This window comes from Verruconis gallopava (genome assembly GCF_000836295.1).
Source record: "Verruconis gallopava strain CBS 43764 unplaced genomic scaffold supercont1.26, whole genome shotgun sequence".
Lineage (NCBI taxonomy): Eukaryota > Fungi > Ascomycota > Dothideomycetes > Venturiales > Sympoventuriaceae > Verruconis > Verruconis gallopava.
The window spans coordinates 261623-279010 of NW_015622162.1; the positions used below are offsets into that span (position 1 = coordinate 261623).

At 50.8% G+C, this 17388-nt stretch overlaps 8 protein-coding genes across 9 annotated transcripts; 3 read left to right on the forward strand and 5 right to left on the reverse strand.

Moving 5' to 3' along the window:
* Positions 1 to 808: 808 nt before the first annotated feature.
* Positions 809 to 1751, forward strand: PV09_07041. Of its 2 annotated transcripts, XM_016360758.1 has the most exons (3): positions 809 to 1177; positions 1278 to 1407; positions 1460 to 1751. In XM_016360758.1, the coding sequence occupies exons 1-3, from the start codon at positions 882 to 884 to the stop codon at positions 1574 to 1576; spliced, it is 543 nt and encodes a 180-aa protein (XP_016211435.1). In that variant the 5' UTR covers positions 809 to 881; the 3' UTR covers positions 1577 to 1751. The 2 variants fall into 2 exon arrangements, with proteins under 2 accessions (XP_016211435.1, XP_016211436.1); XM_016360759.1 differs by having other exon boundaries at positions 1278 to 1751.
* PV09_07042 (uncharacterized protein) lies at positions 1461 to 2444 on the reverse strand. Its single transcript, XM_016360760.1, has one exon. The coding sequence runs from the start codon at positions 2392 to 2394 to the stop codon at positions 1699 to 1701; it is 696 nt and encodes a 231-aa protein (XP_016211437.1). The 5' UTR covers positions 2395 to 2444; the 3' UTR covers positions 1461 to 1698.
* A 3484-nt stretch (positions 2445 to 5928) lies between these two features.
* PV09_07043 (uncharacterized protein) lies at positions 5929 to 7342 on the reverse strand. Its single transcript, XM_016360761.1, has one exon. It carries the CDS (start codon positions 7181 to 7183, stop codon positions 6353 to 6355), a length of 831 nt encoding a protein of 276 aa, XP_016211438.1. The 5' UTR covers positions 7184 to 7342; the 3' UTR covers positions 5929 to 6352.
* Positions 7343 to 7475: 133 nt separating this feature from the next.
* PV09_07044 (uncharacterized protein) lies at positions 7476 to 10149 on the forward strand. The gene has a single exon (XM_016360762.1). The coding sequence runs from the start codon at positions 7558 to 7560 to the stop codon at positions 9916 to 9918; it is 2361 nt and encodes a 786-aa protein (XP_016211439.1). The 5' UTR covers positions 7476 to 7557; the 3' UTR covers positions 9919 to 10149.
* Positions 10150 to 10295: 146 nt separating this feature from the next.
* Positions 10296 to 11477, reverse strand: PV09_07045 (uncharacterized protein; the record flags this gene model as incomplete). The annotated part of the gene is made up of 1 exon (XM_016360763.1): positions 10296 to 11477. One exon carries the CDS (start codon positions 11475 to 11477, stop codon positions 10296 to 10298), a length of 1182 nt encoding a protein of 393 aa, XP_016211440.1.
* Positions 11478 to 11980: 503 nt separating this feature from the next.
* PV09_07046 (uncharacterized protein) lies at positions 11981 to 13739 on the reverse strand. The gene is made up of 2 exons (XM_016360764.1): positions 13439 to 13739; positions 11981 to 13373 (listed from the first exon to the last, which is right to left on the reverse strand). The coding sequence occupies exons 1-2, from the start codon at positions 13542 to 13544 to the stop codon at positions 12229 to 12231; spliced, it is 1251 nt and encodes a 416-aa protein (XP_016211441.1). The 5' UTR covers positions 13545 to 13739; the 3' UTR covers positions 11981 to 12228.
* A 196-nt stretch (positions 13740 to 13935) lies between these two features.
* Positions 13936 to 15997, forward strand: PV09_07047 (uncharacterized protein). The gene has a single exon (XM_016360765.1). The coding sequence runs from the start codon at positions 14054 to 14056 to the stop codon at positions 15005 to 15007; it is 954 nt and encodes a 317-aa protein (XP_016211442.1). The 5' UTR covers positions 13936 to 14053; the 3' UTR covers positions 15008 to 15997.
* PV09_07048 (uncharacterized protein) lies at positions 15032 to 16325 on the reverse strand. Its single transcript, XM_016360766.1, has 3 exons — positions 15638 to 16325; positions 15474 to 15576; positions 15032 to 15394 (listed from the first exon to the last, which is right to left on the reverse strand). Exons 1-3 carry the CDS (start codon positions 15688 to 15690, stop codon positions 15236 to 15238), a joined length of 315 nt encoding a protein of 104 aa, XP_016211443.1. The 5' UTR covers positions 15691 to 16325; the 3' UTR covers positions 15032 to 15235.
* Between the last annotated feature and the right edge of the window lie 1063 nt (positions 16326 to 17388).

Here is a 17388-nt window from a genome sequence, read left to right on the forward strand (position 1 = left end):
TCCCCGTAACAGGCCGACTACAAACATAGGAGACTTTGTTCCACAATTAATCATAAGAACAATACCAGCATCCAGGTACGCACACTCGTCTTCGAGCTGGCTCGTAGACGTGGTCAAGGTAACACAGGAACTAGAGACCTATTCCAGCGCTCGATATATTTCTAAATGAGGAGGCAAGCGTCCAGCAGCGCTTATTGGGACGCGTGCAGGGGCAAAATCTGGATTGCGGAGTGAAATGGAGACTTGTCGAAGAACTGAGCCAGCTCTTAGGAGCATACGGGCCCCAAAGTCCAATCCAGGACAAGGCCTTGCAAGAGCTAGATATGATGGAGCAGGAGGCTCAACGAAAACGGATCTAGCACTGGTTTTCTGTTTCTGCCAATTTCTTTTTAACTCAACAACATCGCCTAATTTTGATCGAAGATGCCTGCATATTGGTCCTGTATTAAGATAACGCGTGTGCGCGTAGGATCACTTTGTTCTTTTACCCCTCCTGCCTTGTCGTTAGCATCTCGATTGAACACTACGGCGACTAAGCAGGTTCGTGGCATCGCTCTTCATCCTAGAGAGAGGTATAATGTCATGAATATGGACAACATTAGAATATGATGATTGTGTCATCCCCTGACCTATTTCTGATGATGTTCAGTCTTTTCAGAGCATTCAGAGGCCAGATTAGTGTGAGGAGCTAGAAGTAGTACCAGCGTTCCAACTTCGTGGCGGATTATTTCGTTCTAGCTTACGTAATACATAAATCCCCGCAATGTTCAGTTCCGATGTGACTTCGTCATAGTTGACTTATCCTGCCAAGTCACTCAAGCTGGAGCTTTGCGTTCGGATCTTCGCAACCAAACGCGTGATCTATTCGTTCCATGTAATTGATGATGGCCTGCGATTCTCTGTTCCCAGCGAGCTTGATATCGGCATCTGTGCAAGCCGATCTTCCACATGGCTACGTCGTCCGGCCTTTGCAGCGCAGCGACTATTCTCGAGGCCACTTAGAACCACTCCGAGATTTGACATACATTGGGGAAATATCTGAGCAGCAATGGATAGAACGATTTGATTGGATGGCCAGTTGTCAGGGAACTTACTATGTTGTAGTCATCGTGGACACGACAAAGGAGTCGAGAGGTTCCATTGTTGCAACAGGTACTCTAGTGGCTGAGAAGAAATTGTATGTTCAACGCAAAGCATGCATCTTGCGTCCATCATATAGACATTGTCCATTGTTTCATATGTCGCTATGGCATTGATCCCTGACACGTCATCCTTAGCCTCTACAAGCTCGGCATTCAAGGCCATATCGAAGATGTTGCGGTGGTCAAGTACGAGCAAGGAAAGAAACTCGGACGATGTCTCCTTGCCGCACTAACTGACGTCGCACGAAATATTGGCTGCTACAAAGTGAGAAGTGAGCCGAGATGCATGAGATTCACACGTATTAATCGTCATGTAGAGTATACTTGATTGTGGCCCAAGAAATAAAGGGTTCTATGAAAAATGCGGCTATAGTCAGGCGGGCCAGGAAATGGAATGTTACTTTGACGAAGAAGCTAAAGAACGGAGAGTGTGAAGCTTGGATCCGGACCAGACAATCGTATATGGAAGAACATAAAGAGGCTTGAACGCCCATGTCTTTAAAGTATCATGAACCTACCCAATGCCAAATTGGCCAAGCTCAACATCTGCTGCGTATCAGTCGTCGTCAAGCACCAGGCTGGCCGTTCGCACAGAAAGCTTTCTTCCACCGCGCCCTTTGTTATTAGAACCTTTCTTCTTGCCCAGATCCCGATGGACAATCCGGATTTCCCATTCCTTAGGCCAGTCTCGGGCTGCGAGCTCCTCCACGAACGCAACGCTGCGGTGTTGTCCTCTCTCGCAGAACGCGCCGACCCTGAGAACCGGCCGCTTGCCCTCCGGGTCGTCGTCGTCGTCCTCCTTCTTCTCTTCATCCTCAACCTCCCCGTCTTCGTCAACCTCGTCTCCCTCGTCGTCGCTGTACTTCTGCTGAGACCATGTTCGTTTTCTTTCCAGCACGGGGCTCGAAGGCGTGATGCCTTCGTGAAATTCCTTCTCGACTACCTTGACTTTCGCAGTAATGTCTTCTTCGGCCTTGTCCAGAAGCTCACAGAAGTGGTCTTGATGCAGCATATGATCTCGTAGCTTTTTGCTTATGCCTGTATGAGCGTCTCTGATGCTCTTTGGTGGATCCGGGGTGGATCGCAGGTCATATTTAAGGCGCGGCGTCGGATGCAAGGGAGGTACATGAGCGTAGGAAGTTAGGATGATGAGGGGGGTGATCGGGTCTTCTTCCTTTACAACCTTCTTGTATGCAGGACGGTAGACGGGAACATGCTCAGTCACAAGTGCGGCTGGAGCACTTCCAGACATCGTGACGAGGTACAAATGTACAACAGCAAGTAGCTTTTGGTTTACAGAGCCTCAGGGGCGCGAAAAAGGAGGACGGAACATAAGGGCTGGGTAGATCACCCGATGCCCGAAGGGCACGCGGACAGGACAGTGTGGGGAAGCTCTAACTATGAACGGAATAGCCAAATGTGGGGTAGCTCTACGAGCAAATCACTCTTGCATTACACAAAGAATTAGATCCGCAATGCTATTTTACATTTGGAAAGTTCATCTGCTCAAAAGCGTGTTTTACAGTTACATTCAACGTAAAAGTACTCAAAGTCTAGCTGTCGGCCGTACGCATTTTGATCTACTACCCTAGTCCCGAATGTTTAAAAATCGATGCTTAACGCCGGAATCAATTTGAGGTACAATATGAGTAGCCGACCACTCGTCCCATGCTGTTAGACCGTTAGTTACCTCGCTACAAGGATTAAGAATAAATCTTCATTCAAAAAACTCACCTTGACATGTTTCCGATAGCAGTTCCGGCAAGTCTGTCAAGGCCTCAATCTCCGAAGGCTTTTGCACAACGCTTATCATCAATCCTTGGCTGACATGCCACGTGAAGTGGCAATGGAACGGCCATACACCCGGATTGTCGCTTTCAAGCTGCACTACCAGAAAGCCGCTCGGTTGCAGCAGCTGAGTATCTCTCCTCTGTGGATTTTCCGGCCTCACAATCGTCGAACCATCCCAACGTCCCACGCCTTCATTTAGAACGAACATATTTTGTCCATGAACATGGAGTGGGTGAGAGAAAGGCACGTAGTTGTTGAATATTAAGCGGATTGTCTGGCTACTTCCAAAATTATAGATGTTCTTGTCGTCCTCTTGTTCGAGAGCCGTTAGATTTCCCGCCTGTGCAGCAAGCAGTGCGGGCGCGTTGTAGTCGGCACGAAATGTTTTTCCATTCATGAAATATAGAGTCTCTCCTGTTTCATTGGTGTAGCTCTTGATGTCGACGTAAAGTGTCGCGTCTGGCTCCGATATGGATAGAGGGTACGCGGGCTCGGTAATACTAAGCGCATCATTCCCACAGTCGATAAGTTTAGGTGTGAGCCATTCTACTTCAGGTAGCGTCAGCGGAGTGGCATTTACGTCAGAACCATTGTAGTGGATTGAAGCCAAGGCGAATGGCTGATAGGCAAGTGAGCATAGAGGCGGCTGTCTAGCCCGGAGCCAGTATGCGCCATTCCCTTCGATAGAAGATTTTGCAGTGACTAGGACATCAGTTCGCTGACCAGAGGTAAGCGTTAGGAGCCTTGTGGTATAAGGAACCACCGGTACAAAATCGTTAGCAATAACCGTCATGTCGTGGTCGTCAATGGATACGAGCAGGACTCCGAACGACGCAGGACAAATGAAGCGCAGTCGATGTGTTTTGCCCGGTTCAAATTGAAATTTGGCAAGATTGACATTTGAGCACTTAGTTCCGTTTTTGACTTGCGAGCAATCCGCCTGCATTTTCCCTTGAATCATGGTTCCATCTGCGAAGGTAGTTGCTGCGACGATAATGTTGGTACTATATAACTGTTTTAGTTCTTGATCTGCGGTTGAACGGTAATAGTCCGAAACCATAATTGGACCCAGATCGATATCGTAGTCCATGCTTGACGGCCCGTGAATTACGATTGGGCCATAAACACCGTCTGTTGTTTGAGCTGAATAGTGGGAATGGTACCACCCCGTACCATAGAGATCAGCTTGGAAGCGGTATGTCATAGAGCTCCTTCGTAACATGTTAGTGAAGCACAGGAGAGGGTGACTCTCATCCTTACCCTGGGGCTATTGGGCATTGAGATACTCCTGGTACTCCGTCCATATGTTGTGTTCCTAACTGCCTCAACCTATGAATGGATTAGCGTTCGGCAGAACACCAAAATATGAGGTAGGTTGTCCAGAATTGACAATCTTCTGTGGATCACATAACGGAGAGTCATCACTGCAAACAGCAGCACAAAAAATGAGATGACTAGACGCACCCGTGCCAGTGCATTGCTGTCCCATCCTCGGGTCCCGTAATGTTGTTATGCACTGTTACCTCAATCCAGTCTCCCCAATCCGCTTCGATCGTTGGCCCGGGATATTGTTCGTTGACTATGATAACCTCTTTTTCAACACCATCTGGTGCAATTGTCGCCCGAGCCACCGTGAAGTCATAAGTCCGTGTGACGCCTGTATTCGGGATGTCTTCATAATAATTTGTATTGTTTGTTGTTCGGTTACCCCACGGCGGCAATGCAGAGTCGCCGCTTCCACCTCCTAGATATTTTGGGAGAACTGGCACTGGTAGGAGTCCCAGGGGAGAAGCACCATTCTGTAGAATAGCAGGAATTGCGGCGAGTCCAACACCGAGTGACGTTCCAAGGGAAGCCAAAAAACTGTTTATAAAAGTCACATCACCAAGCAAGCTTGGCAACAAAGAAGACATTATGTTTTTGCCCTACGCTAGAGCTTACAGGCGGGAACATTGTGCAAATTAAGCGTTACCTTTTATAGATGTTGTCTCTATAATAGCACACAGGCTTGCTGCCGCGGCAGAACCGATTGTTAGTTTTTGGCGCAGAATTTTGTATACAGGCCAACGTAATGCCGAGATAGATTTTCCTAGGTCGTTAAGTGCAGGCAAAAATCCCGGGATGCTTTGGCCAGTGCATGATAAAAGGATTTCCGGTACAGAATTACCTGCATCGCAGAGTCATTTCGAGTGACTACGCTACCTTGTACTGCAGCATCGTGGCATTGGATTTGGCAGACCGAAGAGAATACCTGCACGCCGTGACTGTAATGAAGACAATCCTAATATTTTGGAGAACTTCACAAGACAGCAATGAAGCCAAAAAAAGAAAAAAAACTTAAAAAAAATACTTCTTGCGCGTCTTGTGCAATCGGTAAAGAGCCGAGAAGCCCTAATAATGGCGCAATTATTAAAATGAGGGCGACTCATACATGATTCGTTCGCATGGGTATGAAACATGTTTCTATGTCAAACGTGGAAGCCAAGACGCTGACTTGCTCGGATTTCCCATGCATGCTGATCTAAATTGATCGCGATGATCACTTGACCGAGTCTGATAAGATCCATTTCTCATGCAGAGAAATAGCTTAATGTTGCTTCTGTGCAGGATTTCGAGCATGCTTGATGACGACTCCGATAGCGGAAGTATACGAAGCCTTTCACTATCACCTATCTTCTTATAAGTGTTTCAGAGCTACTTTTCACCTCGTCTGACTCGTAACGTTCTTATTCTACATTCCTGCGATGTTCCTCCTATTTGCAGCGAAGTCGTAGCCATCGAACCGATATTTATTGCGGATGTCTAATCAACCAATGCTAGATACTGTTCACAACTTTTATTCTCGCAATGCGAAGAAGCTGGATACTTGCATACATATTCACGTTGAAATCATGACCATTTTCTCTTTTGATTCTCGAGTCACTGAAAAGCAAACGGAGGAGATCCTAGCAGAATGGCAGTTGGAAATTGACAGATAAATTGAGAATGTTGTAGAGGGCATTATACATGCGCCATCTAAGGAGGTGAGAATAAGCTGCTTGAGACAGTGCTGACCCTCTACCCCGATCTTTTCAAAGCGATACCAGGTGGATATTAATATTTTTACCCTTCTCGGAACGAGCACCGAAAGTAGAGTGGTTCTTAAGCTCAGTTCTCGCTGGAACACCGTAGAAAGGCTCCACAGATCAGGGTTGAGCATAGTGTTAGAAAATCACCTTGAAGCATAAGTAACTGAAGATATCCGACACAGCAGATTTGTACTGCTCTCTATCCTGTTCTGCATTCCACGCAGACTGCCTATGAATATTGTGATATTCGCTTAAAGGTAGGCTTTGCATCTTTCTCCAATAATGTAAATGCATAGACTTTTAATGCACGAGTGACCGGCACCGAAAGCATACTCAAAAATGCAGTATGCGCTACAGCTTTTTGCGTGTCCGAGATCTGCGAGAAGTTGACTCTGCGGACTCTATCATGTTCGGTCTACTCCGTTTTGCACTGTTGCCAACTTGAGAGCCCATGGCTTCTTCGACGCTGCGCTTGCGTTGACTTGAAGACATATCTTCCATTGGAAGTTCGACTTCTGCTCTTTCTTTACCAAGAACATAGGCAACCTTTTCCAAGTCCAGAAAATTCAATTCCTGGTCTTGACTGAGTCTTCTTTGTATATCCATGCTTCTTAAAACCAAGCTCTCGTACTCCTTCAAAGTATAACCAATTGGCCTGGACCAACCTTTGCCGTTTTTGATACCTGTGGCCGTTCCGTCGGCATGTTGACCATTCCAATGTATCCATCTAAACAGCTCATCTGAGAAGAATGGATATTGCGTGGGCCATGTGCATGACAGAACTAGGGAGGCAGTTGCAGGACCGATGCCCTTGAGTTGCGTGAGCAGCTGCAGCTTCTCTTTGGTTTGACCTTTGTGGACACTCAAGTTTTGCATGAGCTTATGGACCTCTGATTCATCATTCGACTCTACAAGCTGCTTCAGCTTTGGCCGGAAAGTACCATGCTTCAATTTCCAAACAACGAGCTTGACCAGTTCTTCCTTTGTGATCAACAAAATCGGCTCTTCAGAGCCCAAGTCTGCTCGCTTCTGCCGTCGCTCCTCAATAAGTTTTGGCATTGTCTCAAACCTGAATGTATCAAGCTCTTTTAACTCGTCGTCCCTGACATGTTTTGAATATCTGCCAAGAGCCTCCTGGAAGTCGTGAAGAGAAATATCCTCCGCGGATAAGCCCCCAGCCATGTTCGAGGATCTGGATGCGGAAAAGATTCAAAGATACTTGGAGCTCCTGAAAAGCCGCAAGGAGCGAGAGATGTTGGATCCTTGCTGGCACAATCTAAGCTCAAGTCTGTGTAGAGCTAATTTTGCTGAGCTTATTTTCGTTCAGATTATAGAGCCTGGACTGGTCGTGACAAGCGCGAGGAACGCGAGATTGGAACGATAACACGTGGGTGGCGCTATGATCACGTGAATTTTCCAGTTCTATATTTAGCTCATCAGTGCAGCGTATCATCATCCCACTGCTTGGCGGTAAGAGAAAGAACAAGCGATTCCACTTCGCTGGGAAAAGATATTCCCTCTACCTAGGCACAGATAGGTTATACAATGAGTTTGATATGTCTTTCGGATTCTCCGTCGGCGATGTGCTTGTTTGCAGCAAGCTTGCAATCAATGCGTATACGGCACTGAAGGATGCTCCTAAAGAATTTGAAGGCTTGCGCCTGGAAGTCCTGAGCCTGAGCGCCACACTTCGAGCTTTGGCTGAAGAAGCAAACTCTCCCAATTCAATCATTCTGTTGGCATCGCCGCAGCGTCAAGAGAGCCTTCGTGTCTTGCTAGATAACTGCTCTAAAGGCTTGCAACAGCTGCACTTACTAACCAAGAAGTTCCCCTCATTAGGCTCGCCTGAAAAGACGAAATTTCTGGAACACGTAAGATTCTCCTTGCAGAACAAAAATGGCCCGCGTGATAAGCTCGCCATTCACACCGCGAGCATCAACATCTTTCTTACGAGCCTGACTCATTCAAGTTTGGGCCGTCTGGAAGGACTGATCAAGAACGCCTTGCGTGGCTCAGCCCAGAAACAACAAGGCTCTCAGACACAATTTGCGAGTGCTGGCTACACAAATCACATCGTTCTAGGTGACAGAAGTCAGGCTTTCAATGTGCAAACTCCCGACGTTGGCTCTGTCTCAGCCGTAGGCTCAGAGGACGATGTATGGGCGAGCATTGGTCAAGACCTCAGTTGGGAAGGTATACGTGCTCAAGACGTGAAGCCATTCAGAGACGAAATCATAACATATATCCGCTACTTGCACAATGGTGGTGAGCCGTTTTGGAAGCGAGGTTCTTCAAGCTCAGAGCAAGAAGCAATGAGAAAGGGACGAGTTGAAGAAAAGTCACGGCCAGCAGCTTACACTCGAGACGCCACGCCTCATCAAAGGCCCGACTCTCGTCACAGTTATCCAGTTTCTCAAGCGCCACCAGCATATACCGCCCACGCACCATATCCAGTGTCGCAACAGCTACCCCTGCAACAGCCATCCGCTCCCAATCGCAGCAGTACAAGCACAACACCAAGTGCGGGTTCTGCTCTTTGGGCTTATCGTCCACCATCGCAACAACCTACCCCAGAGGATGCAGATTATAGTAGTGATGACGACCATCTAACTTCCCGACCTGCTCAGAATAGCAATGATGACAGCAATAGCGACGATGGGCTGACCGTGGTTAGTCCACCAGCACTAAAACCTGTACTCAGGCGTAAAGAAGGTCAAACCGCTCTTCCCAATAATTCCAATGCTCCTCCAAATCAACAGGAATACGGCAAGCTGCTGAATCCCGGCTCAGTAAATCACACGGAGTCGGAGTTTGAATCGCAGCATAGCACCGTGAATCAACCGGTCGAACAGCCACAACCACAACAAGGTGCTGGCTCATTCGTCTCACAATCTCCCTCTAGTTTTTTTGGTGCTCCCAGTGGTGGATTTGGTGCTCCCAGCAGCAGTACGTTCACTGAGTCCAGCCCCTTCGGGAATCCACAGGCCTCCACAAGTGAAAGTCTCTTCGGCGGCTATGCACCACCTGTGACTGCGAGTACAGACGTTTCAGTGGGGAAAAGAGCTTCCTCCACAAGTAGTGGGCTCTTTGGAAGTAAGCCCGCGACTGGCGAGACCTTATTTGGTAGCAACAAGCCGTCAACAAACCAAACTTCAGTACGCTATGGTGACGCGTCCCATAGCCAAGTCCCAGTCTTATTTGGCAAGCCTGCGGTCAATGAAAATGAGATAAATGAGATGGCCGAGCTATTTGATCACATGTTCGACGTGGATGATGCTGACGTGGTTATCGCGCAAGGCATAGATGAGCCCCTAAGGAACTCTTCCTTACCAGCAGACTCAGTCCATGAATATACCGAGCCCCAGCACGGACGATCTAATTCAATTGCGCCTGAATCACGGCCGCCGCATTTGACCTTTGGACCATCGCCACTTGATGAACAAAAGATATTTTACAGTGCGAGTTCGGGATCCCCGCAGTCGTTGTTTTCCGGTGACCCCATCTACTTCCGCATGCCGCCACCTGTACGGCCGACAGATCCTCTCGAGAGCAAGCGGGCTTGTCTCACCAGAGTGAAAACTCAACTTGAGATGCAGCTTAGACGACTGTATGATGCTCAGCACACCGGTGATGGGACTGTGATTCGGATGCTTCTCAACCCCGGTCCTGGGGCCCGTCCGTCACCTATTCATGAACGTGTTGCTTACCTAAGAGCTGCTGGTGCTATCGTGGTGGATTGCGACATATGCCGTACGCCAGTTCCGGACAAGCATTGGCATTGTGGTCTTTGTGCTGGCGGCGATTGGGATTGTTGTTTGGATTGCCGCATGAAGGGCCAGGGTTGCCCGGGTAGACATGCTCTAGCTGAGAGAAGTGCCAGGAGGTGGGGTGGCCGGGACTACTGGACCAATTTGTAGTTGATTTGGAAGAAGTGCCGTTCTTTTCTGACTTATTCTCTTGGATCTGTTTTAATCTTGCTTTGACTTGTTTTCCACATACATCTACCACAACTATCGATATAATTCATCAGGAATTACTCGAAAGTACTCAATAGTGTGAGTTAATAGACGTCAATATTACCACTGATTGGCATCATATTACTCTTCTGACCACTCCTCACGGGTGCGAATCTCTAGCTCAGCCTCAATAATAGCCTCTAGGAATTCGTCCATCGTCCTTCGTTTCGCTTAAGCCAGTCCTTTGCTCCATCACACATCCGCTCTCCAGAAGCCTGTCTGTGTTCCTGGTCCAGAACCGCCATCATTTCGTATCTCCGCTGTTTCCTCAGCTTTATTCACTCGAGCTCTTTTTTCTGGCACGCCCGCCACTTCTTCGACCTCTTTTCGCGGTCCGAGGACCAGTGGCGCGCGGACAGGTAGCCAATCTGGGGAACATTTGGAAAAAACTCGCTGTATAGCTTCATCACTGCTTTCTCGCCGTGTTTGATCGGGCAGGTCCATCGCATCTCCTGCGCTATCAGCACGCTCTCGCGCAGCGGAAGTTGTGCAAGCTGCCTCCTGATGGGGGTGTGCGTGCTGCTCGCTGTCGAGTCTAGGCGTTCATCAGTGGCATACTCCGTCACTACGTCTGCGGGCGTGCAGTGACTTTCGACTGAAGCAACTGAGTTTAGGACATTCTGGGAGTTCGTGATACGTGTAGCCTCATCCAAGCTTATGTCTGGGTCACTCCAAAGCTGCAGTTTTAGCTCGGAAACAGCTGCTGGTGGCATCCGCCGCACAACTTGGTCGAGCGACGTCCCTAACCTACTTAAGCCTCTGGGTCTCATACGAGAAGCCAGAGATGGATGGCGCAGAAGTTTGTATCTAGCGCCTCCAACTGGGTCACCAGAGGGATCAATCACGTTAAAGGTGGTTGATTTGGCCTTTACAGTGTTCAATAACGGCCGCTGCTTCGCGACAAGCAATCCTTGCGCCAGCGCACTCAATGCCGTACTTTTATTCTTCCTCTGCTTCTCAGTGTATTCGATGCGCTCCTGGGAGGTACCTTCGTTGCGAAACACTCCGTACTTGAATCGCGGATTTGCTTTGTAGTCACGAGGCGACCAGAGGCGCCAAGCATCGCCTTTGTTACATTTCCGTATCTTCCGCAACGGTTCCTCGCGTGGTTCTTTTACAATTATGGATTGATCGTGTATGGATACATATCCTGTCTGTATGAAGCGTCGCGCGGTTTCCTGTGCTGTCAAGGCCACGGTTGGTTCGTCATCTAATCCCTCCCGTGCTCTTTCGGGATGCATGGGAGGCTCAGAGCAGCGCCTACGTTTCAAGGGTATAATCGTATGTAGAGATGCACATATCTTCTTGCCTTGAGAAATCTGAAAAATTCGTTTGAATGGCCCGATATATGCGTTTGTAGGGAATGAGAGTAGCAATGACATAGAGGACGGCGTCTGCTGTGGTGTAGGAGGATTTGTGTCTGGTATATCAATACTTGAGAAATTTTTCGTCGACGCCATGGCAGCAGATCTTTGAGGTTGACGGAGACGTCCTGTGAGTAAGTGATCTCGGGTTGCTAGTCGCAAAACGCGAAAGTCGCAACGTCTTGCAAAGGACGTCAATGGTGTCGTCTTTCTTGCAAATGGCTCGCTGATCAGAACAATATTGCGTTTTGAGTAGCAGTGAGATTTATTGGTCAATGAAAAAAAGTTAGAAGTCAATAGACGTAGAATTACCATTCACTCAGCACGCACAGTGCCGCAGGAAAGTGTGAGAGGACAAGATCTGGGCGCCGGAAGGGCTGGGATCTCGTCGTAGATATGGGGTAGAATTAACTTGGAAATATCTCAACCACATCCGTTATTCGGAATGATCTTACCTTAGATGACCAGCTAGCATGACTGGCTACTTGTCGTTCGCACCATCACAGCAACGGAGGAGAATCACAAGCACAGCCGGCGCGCAGCGCAGCTCCGTTTATCAACACGGCGAACATTAAACAAAAGGGCATTGAAAGAAGAGATAACTGACCAAGGGAAAACAGTAGCCCCGATCGCCTTTACAATTCATGCTCGTCTATACACATCAAAGAGGTCGTCCACTTCGCGACCATTTGTTCGTCTACGCATAAACAAAATAGGTTTATGTCTACGAACGACCAGAGAGAAAAAGAAGGGCCTCTTGGAGCCGCAGGAGAAGCTCTTGAAGCATGGCAATAAGGAAAACAGGGTGGGAAGAGGAACGAAATGCACATACCCCAGTGCACGCTTCTCACATCTTCACAACGCCGGCCAAGAAACCTGAATTGACAACGCCGCTCAGCAGCTGATGCGCGATGGCCGTCGCTGGTGGCAGCCGCAGATTTCCTTCTTTATATTCTGGACCAGCAGCCTCGCCCAGCCCACTCGTGCCCACCCTTAGCGCCTCCCTCACCTCCTCAGTCGTGAACCACTTCGCGTCCTCGAGCTCTGCGTCATGTCCCAGATGAATCGTCTCCCCGTCCGGCGTGGCCTGGCCAATTGCACCGATCATCAGGTTGGCCGGGTACGGCCATGGCTGGGTGCTGTGGATGACTACGCGGCCGAGGTGGATCCCAGACTCCTCCCAGACCTCGCGTCGCACGGCCTCTTCAACCGACTCGGCTGGCTCCAGGAACCCAGCCAGAGTGGAGTACCAGTAGGGCGGCCAGCGTTTCTGGCGGCCGAGCAGAATCTTGGAGCCGTCGGAGGAGACGACGGCCATGATGACGGTGGGATCGGTGCGGGGGAAGCTGAGGTTCGAGATGCCCTGCCTGGTGGCGCATACGGGGCGATCTCGCGCCGTCTCGCTCGTGGAGCCGTCTTCCGCGGCGAAGTCCGTTGCTGGGCATGCGCGCTTCCAGCCGCCATTCACGCTGAGCGTTGGCTGGCCGCAGCCAGCACAGAAGGGGTTCCTCGCGTTCCAATCGAGCACATGACGGGCCTCTGCGTAGATCGCGGCATGCTGGGCATTCAGGCTGAGATTCATGCGACCTTCGGAGAACGAAAGACCTTGCTCCTTCAGCGAGGCGATCAGAGCCTCGGCGGCATCCTTGACATGCTTCTGCGGCGTGATGTCTACAGCGAAATAAGGAACTCCTTTGTAGTGCTCCTTGTACACGAGGCCGTCGCGCTTGTCGTCCAGACCAAGGAAGACGAGCTGGGGCACGTACTTTGACGAGTTGTACGCTTTGATGTACGACTCCTCCGTGCCCTCGTAGACGCTGTCGCCGATGATGGGTTTTACGTCGTCATACTTTGCAAAAGCAAGCTGACTGGGATCCTTGATCAAGGGATTTAGGTTGTTGAAGAGCAAGAAGGAAGTGGAGCTATGCTTAAGCGCGGCGGCAAGAAAGGCGTGGTCAGGCCGGAGGAAGGAGACTCGATTCAGCGGGTTCCCTGGGACGCGGTCAATTCACACCACCCACCTGCGAATCCGTGTGTGAAGCAGAAGACAGTCATACCGGAGAAGTAGTTGGCCACCTCCTTGCCGAACTTTCGTGACAGCATCGAGTCCAGATGTGCCAGATGCGCCTCAGGAAGCGTGGGCTGGGGAAGCCGTTGTGACATGCTCTGCGCGGGGCACGGGTTGTTCTCAGCACGGCCAGGCTAAAGCTTTACGCTGCGGGACGCTTCCTCGGCTGAGAGAGGGCGGCGGAGGCGAAGGATGCGAGAGAACGCGGGGGTCTGGGAGAGATAGAGAGTGCGAGAAGAAGGGAGAGGAGAGGCTCACCAGAAAGACCCAACTCGACGGCGGAGTTTTTGTTCGCTCCAGATTACCGAGATACTTGCCTCTGGCAGAACAGCGGGGCACTTCTGGTCACTAATCCCGGCGGCGCCCAGGCCGCGAATGGCGTAGCGACTCACTGCGGACGCAACCCAACTGCCCGCTGGCTTTGGTGGGTCTTGCGTCTCCACCGTCCGGTGTCGGCAATCGATTTCCAAGCAAAAACCACACGCTCCAAATCACGGAGTGCTCTGCCTGGAACAAGCTAGGTTAGCTGATCGTTTGCGCGGCGACGCGGAACCCTTCGTTGTATGCAGGAACGCGGGCCAGGGACGCACCTCTACGCTCCTCAATGAGCGGCTTCTATGTTGACACGCCGTCAAACATGTCCGACGACGAGCGTTCCCAGGACCACGGTGGTCGTGGCGCTGACTTGGCCAATACCAGCGATGACGACGACTTCGATGACGATGACCTCTCGTCGCTGCCCTACCCGCAACCCCTCCCCCGCAGCGCCTTTCTCTCCCAGGACTTCAAGGCGTCGGAGTATTTGTCAACCCTGCGCAACAGGCACCAGACGCTGTCCGACTTGCGAGCCGAGCTACGAGCGAGGAGCCAGATGCTGTCGAAAGAGCTCCTGGATCTGGTGAACAACGAATACCAGGCGTTTCTTGGGCTGGGGGGAGATCTGCGAGGGGGCGAGGAGAAGGTCGAGGCTGTCAGAGTGGGCGTTCTGGGCTTCGTGAAGGGCGTGGATGGAGTCAAGAGCGCGGTCAAGGCGAGGAAGGATGAGGTGGATGCGCTGTTGGCGGAGAAGAAGCGAACTGCAGAGCAAATCGCCATCGGGCGACGGCTGGTCGAGATTCACACGCGGATTGGAGAGCTGGAGCATGCATTGGCCCTTGCCGTACCCGCGAAGGAGACGCGCAAAGGAGGCCATGACGAGGATGCAGGCGAGGACGAGGACAGCGAGTCCGAGGATGAAGACGACGACGATGAAGAAGACGAGGATGGAGAGGACATTGTTGGCGTGCCACGTCTTGAGCGTCTCGTCATGACCTACCTGGTCGTGCTACAGATGATTGAGCAGGTCGGCCCGGATCACCCGTTCTTGGTCAAGCAACAGGTCAGGCTGGACAAGATACGAGAAACGCTGCTGCTGGATCTGAGCACGGCACTGAAGCAGGCGAAAGCCGCCGGCGCGAAGGGCAAGGCGAAATTGCTGCGTGTCGTTGCACTGTACGGAGAGCTGAGCGAGGGCAGGGAAGCGATCAGAGTACTCAAAGAGACGAAGACACAGGGATGAAAGGCTATCGGGACGCGAACGTGCTTCAGACTGGACTTGTTTCATGATTCGCATTCGTCGCTTGCGCGTTCAGTTGACGGGCAGCGGGTTGATCGTTCTATACGCAGACGTTGGTCTCTACCGATTTTTCTTTGCGCTGGGGAAAATCCACTTCGGCACCGTGGCAAACACCCCAATTCGGAGGGCTCACACCTTTACATACGAGACAATTGGCCTTGGGTGCCTAACTCACTTCATGCTGGCGATGCTCTCGCCAGCAACAATGGTCGCCTTTAGCGGCGTAAAGTTGGGGATGTCGCCAAAGATGGCAGCGCCGTCCTCAGCAGCTGCGGCTTGGAACTTCTCGGCAGACTCGAAGGTCAGGATGGCCTCGATTTGATAGGGCGACTGCGTGATTTGGGGTGTGAGCAAAGGCTGTGGTATAGACCTCGCAACAAATAGAATGCTATGTGGGGTTGCTGCTGACCTCAGAGCCGTCGGCTTGGGGGCCAAGTTTGGCAACCTTCCAGTCGAGCAAGCCTTTGTTCTTCCATGTGTTCTCGACGAGGGGCATGTGGGTTGCAAGGTAGCTGGGAAACAAGGCATCAGCTTTTCTCGTGGAACGCTCACAGGAAGAATAAGTAGTCGTACTAGTCTAGGTTGAATTCACCCTGCGGGTACAGCACGGTGACCAGGATAGGCATCTTGAAATTGGCTTCGAACGTTCGAGAGTCCTTTGTCAGTTGGAACTTTGGGATGATATAGGGCTATACAAAACAACTCGGGGGACCAAAAAAAGCTGAGAACTGCGGAAATTTGTGTACGCGAGGAGCTGACATGGGAAGACGGCTTTATATACTGCCACTCAATAAACACCTGTACCCGATCGACTTAAGCTGGCAGTCCACATGCGCGCCGAAGTGAGGGGCACAAAACAGTCCTTTCAAGCAGCCCACCCGCGTTAGCCCCTCCTCTTTTCCAACCTCGACCGACGCTTTTTTTTGGGTCCAGCGCACGAAAAGTGGCGCACGTCGTCGCGAAACTGGGCGGTTCGAGGTGGGTGCGAGCTACAGCGCGTACGTGTGCGTGCGGCTGGATGGTTCTCCATTTATGGGAGCATTGGACTTCCGCTTTCTAGATGATCGTGGATGGGATTCTCGTGCCGGGATTTTCTTTCTCGCTTCTGTTTACCCCTCACTGCTGAACGTCGCTTGAGGTGCTGGGTTCCTCGTCAGCGTCCGGGGAGATGGAAGGCCCACCGAGCCGAATCGGAGCATGTTCTGCGTCCGAACGAAACAGAGCTCCTTAAATCGGCGCGGCCTCTCTCTTGTGGGTCGGGAGTTATGACGGTTTCAAGAATTAACCAGCTTCCCGGCCGCTTCGAACTCGCTGCTTTTCATTTTCCCGGGCTCCAGCCTTGACGCACTCGTTCTGCCGCTATGTCAGCGTCGCGTTGCCGTGCTTGCTTATCTTCTTGCGAGCTCTTCAGCGGCATCGGATGGTTGCTGATTCCTTTATGCGTGTCTCAGCCCGACCACGATGGCAATCCGTCATTTTTCTGCGTAAGGGGGCTCAGAGCAATCGCACATTGTTACACAGGCTTGTCGAGTCAAGAGGTAAGGGTCGTGTTCATGCTCGTGCCCCACTTTGACTCGGCGCTGGGCCAGCAAGTTGCGCGGTGGGATGAAGAAGCGGAGAGCTGCCTACGACCAGCCAACTTGCATGGAATGTTCGATGCTTTTGATCTCCGCAGATGCACAAAAGTGGGGATATTGTGTTTGATGACAAGCTGCGTTCAGTCGAGCAGACGCCGAACGTCTTCACGAATGATGAGCTGTCAAGGGATGGCCTCGGAGGCCGCCACGCTACTGCACCTGCCGCAATCGAATCACATTTGTCTCTCGCTTTGCGATCCGAACAAGCTTATCTTGATTACACTGCCTGGCTTTTCTTTCCCCAAGCTCAAGAACTACTTGGCGCTACGTCTGAACGTGATCTGATCGTACGGCAAAGTTGGCCAGCTTCAAAAAGCCTATCCACAAGGTGTTGCCTCGAACCAATCGCCCCGTTGAAGTCCCAAAATTTGCACCCGAATCAGGATATTCAAGCTCTGTTCAGTTGATTAAGCGTTCGATGCTACGCGAGCTTTATGCACGTCAAATTTGGACCGCGTTCTGGTCAGGCGTATTGACTGCGCTCCCTTGTGACGTTGGGCAACTGGGACTCTCTAAGCGACAAGTAGATCATTTCACAGCATGCTCTGCGTGTTGCGCGTGAATCACAGCGGCACGATTTCGAAAGAAAGCCGAAGTGTTTTAGGGAGGGAAGGCAATGCAGGGGATAATTTGACACCAGATCACATTTATGTGCGCGCCATAGGGCCAGTGACTTGAAAGGCTTGC

Excerpts from the sequence above, each read along its gene's own strand:
- PV09_07048 (XM_016360766.1), bottom strand. The coding sequence starts at position 15,690 with ATGCCTATCCTGGTCACCGTGCTGTACCCGCAGGGTGAATTCAACCTA. Across the intron at positions 15,577-15,637 it reads GGTGAATTCAACCTAGACTA|CTACCTTGCAACCCACATGC; the intron begins GTACGACTACTT and ends CTTGTTTCCCAG. Across the intron at positions 15,395-15,473 it reads CCCAAGCCGACGGCTCTGAG|TCGCCCTATCAAATCGAGGC; the intron begins GTCAGCAGCAAC and ends CAAATCACGCAG.
- PV09_07041 (XM_016360758.1), top strand. The coding sequence starts at position 882 with ATGATGGCCTGCGATTCTCTGTTCCCAGCGAGCTTGATATCGGCATCT. Across the intron at positions 1,178-1,277 it reads CTAGTGGCTGAGAAGAAATT|CCTCTACAAGCTCGGCATTC; the intron begins GTATGTTCAACG and ends CGTCATCCTTAG. Across the intron at positions 1,408-1,459 it reads GAAATATTGGCTGCTACAAA|AGTATACTTGATTGTGGCCC; the intron begins GTGAGAAGTGAG and ends ATCGTCATGTAG.
- PV09_07046 (XM_016360764.1), bottom strand. The coding sequence starts at position 13,544 with ATGTCACAACGGCTTCCCCAGCCCACGCTTCCTGAGGCGCATCTGGCA. Across the intron at positions 13,374-13,438 it reads GGTGGCCAACTACTTCTCCG|GGAACCCGCTGAATCGAGTC; the intron begins GTATGACTGTCT and ends ACCGCGTCCCAG.
- PV09_07044 (XM_016360762.1), top strand. The coding sequence starts at position 7,558 with ATGTCTTTCGGATTCTCCGTCGGCGATGTGCTTGTTTGCAGCAAGCTT.
- PV09_07042 (XM_016360760.1), bottom strand. The coding sequence starts at position 2,394 with ATGTCTGGAAGTGCTCCAGCCGCACTTGTGACTGAGCATGTTCCCGTC.
- PV09_07047 (XM_016360765.1), top strand. The coding sequence starts at position 14,054 with ATGAGCGGCTTCTATGTTGACACGCCGTCAAACATGTCCGACGACGAG.
- PV09_07043 (XM_016360761.1), bottom strand. The coding sequence starts at position 7,183 with ATGGCTGGGGGCTTATCCGCGGAGGATATTTCTCTTCACGACTTCCAG.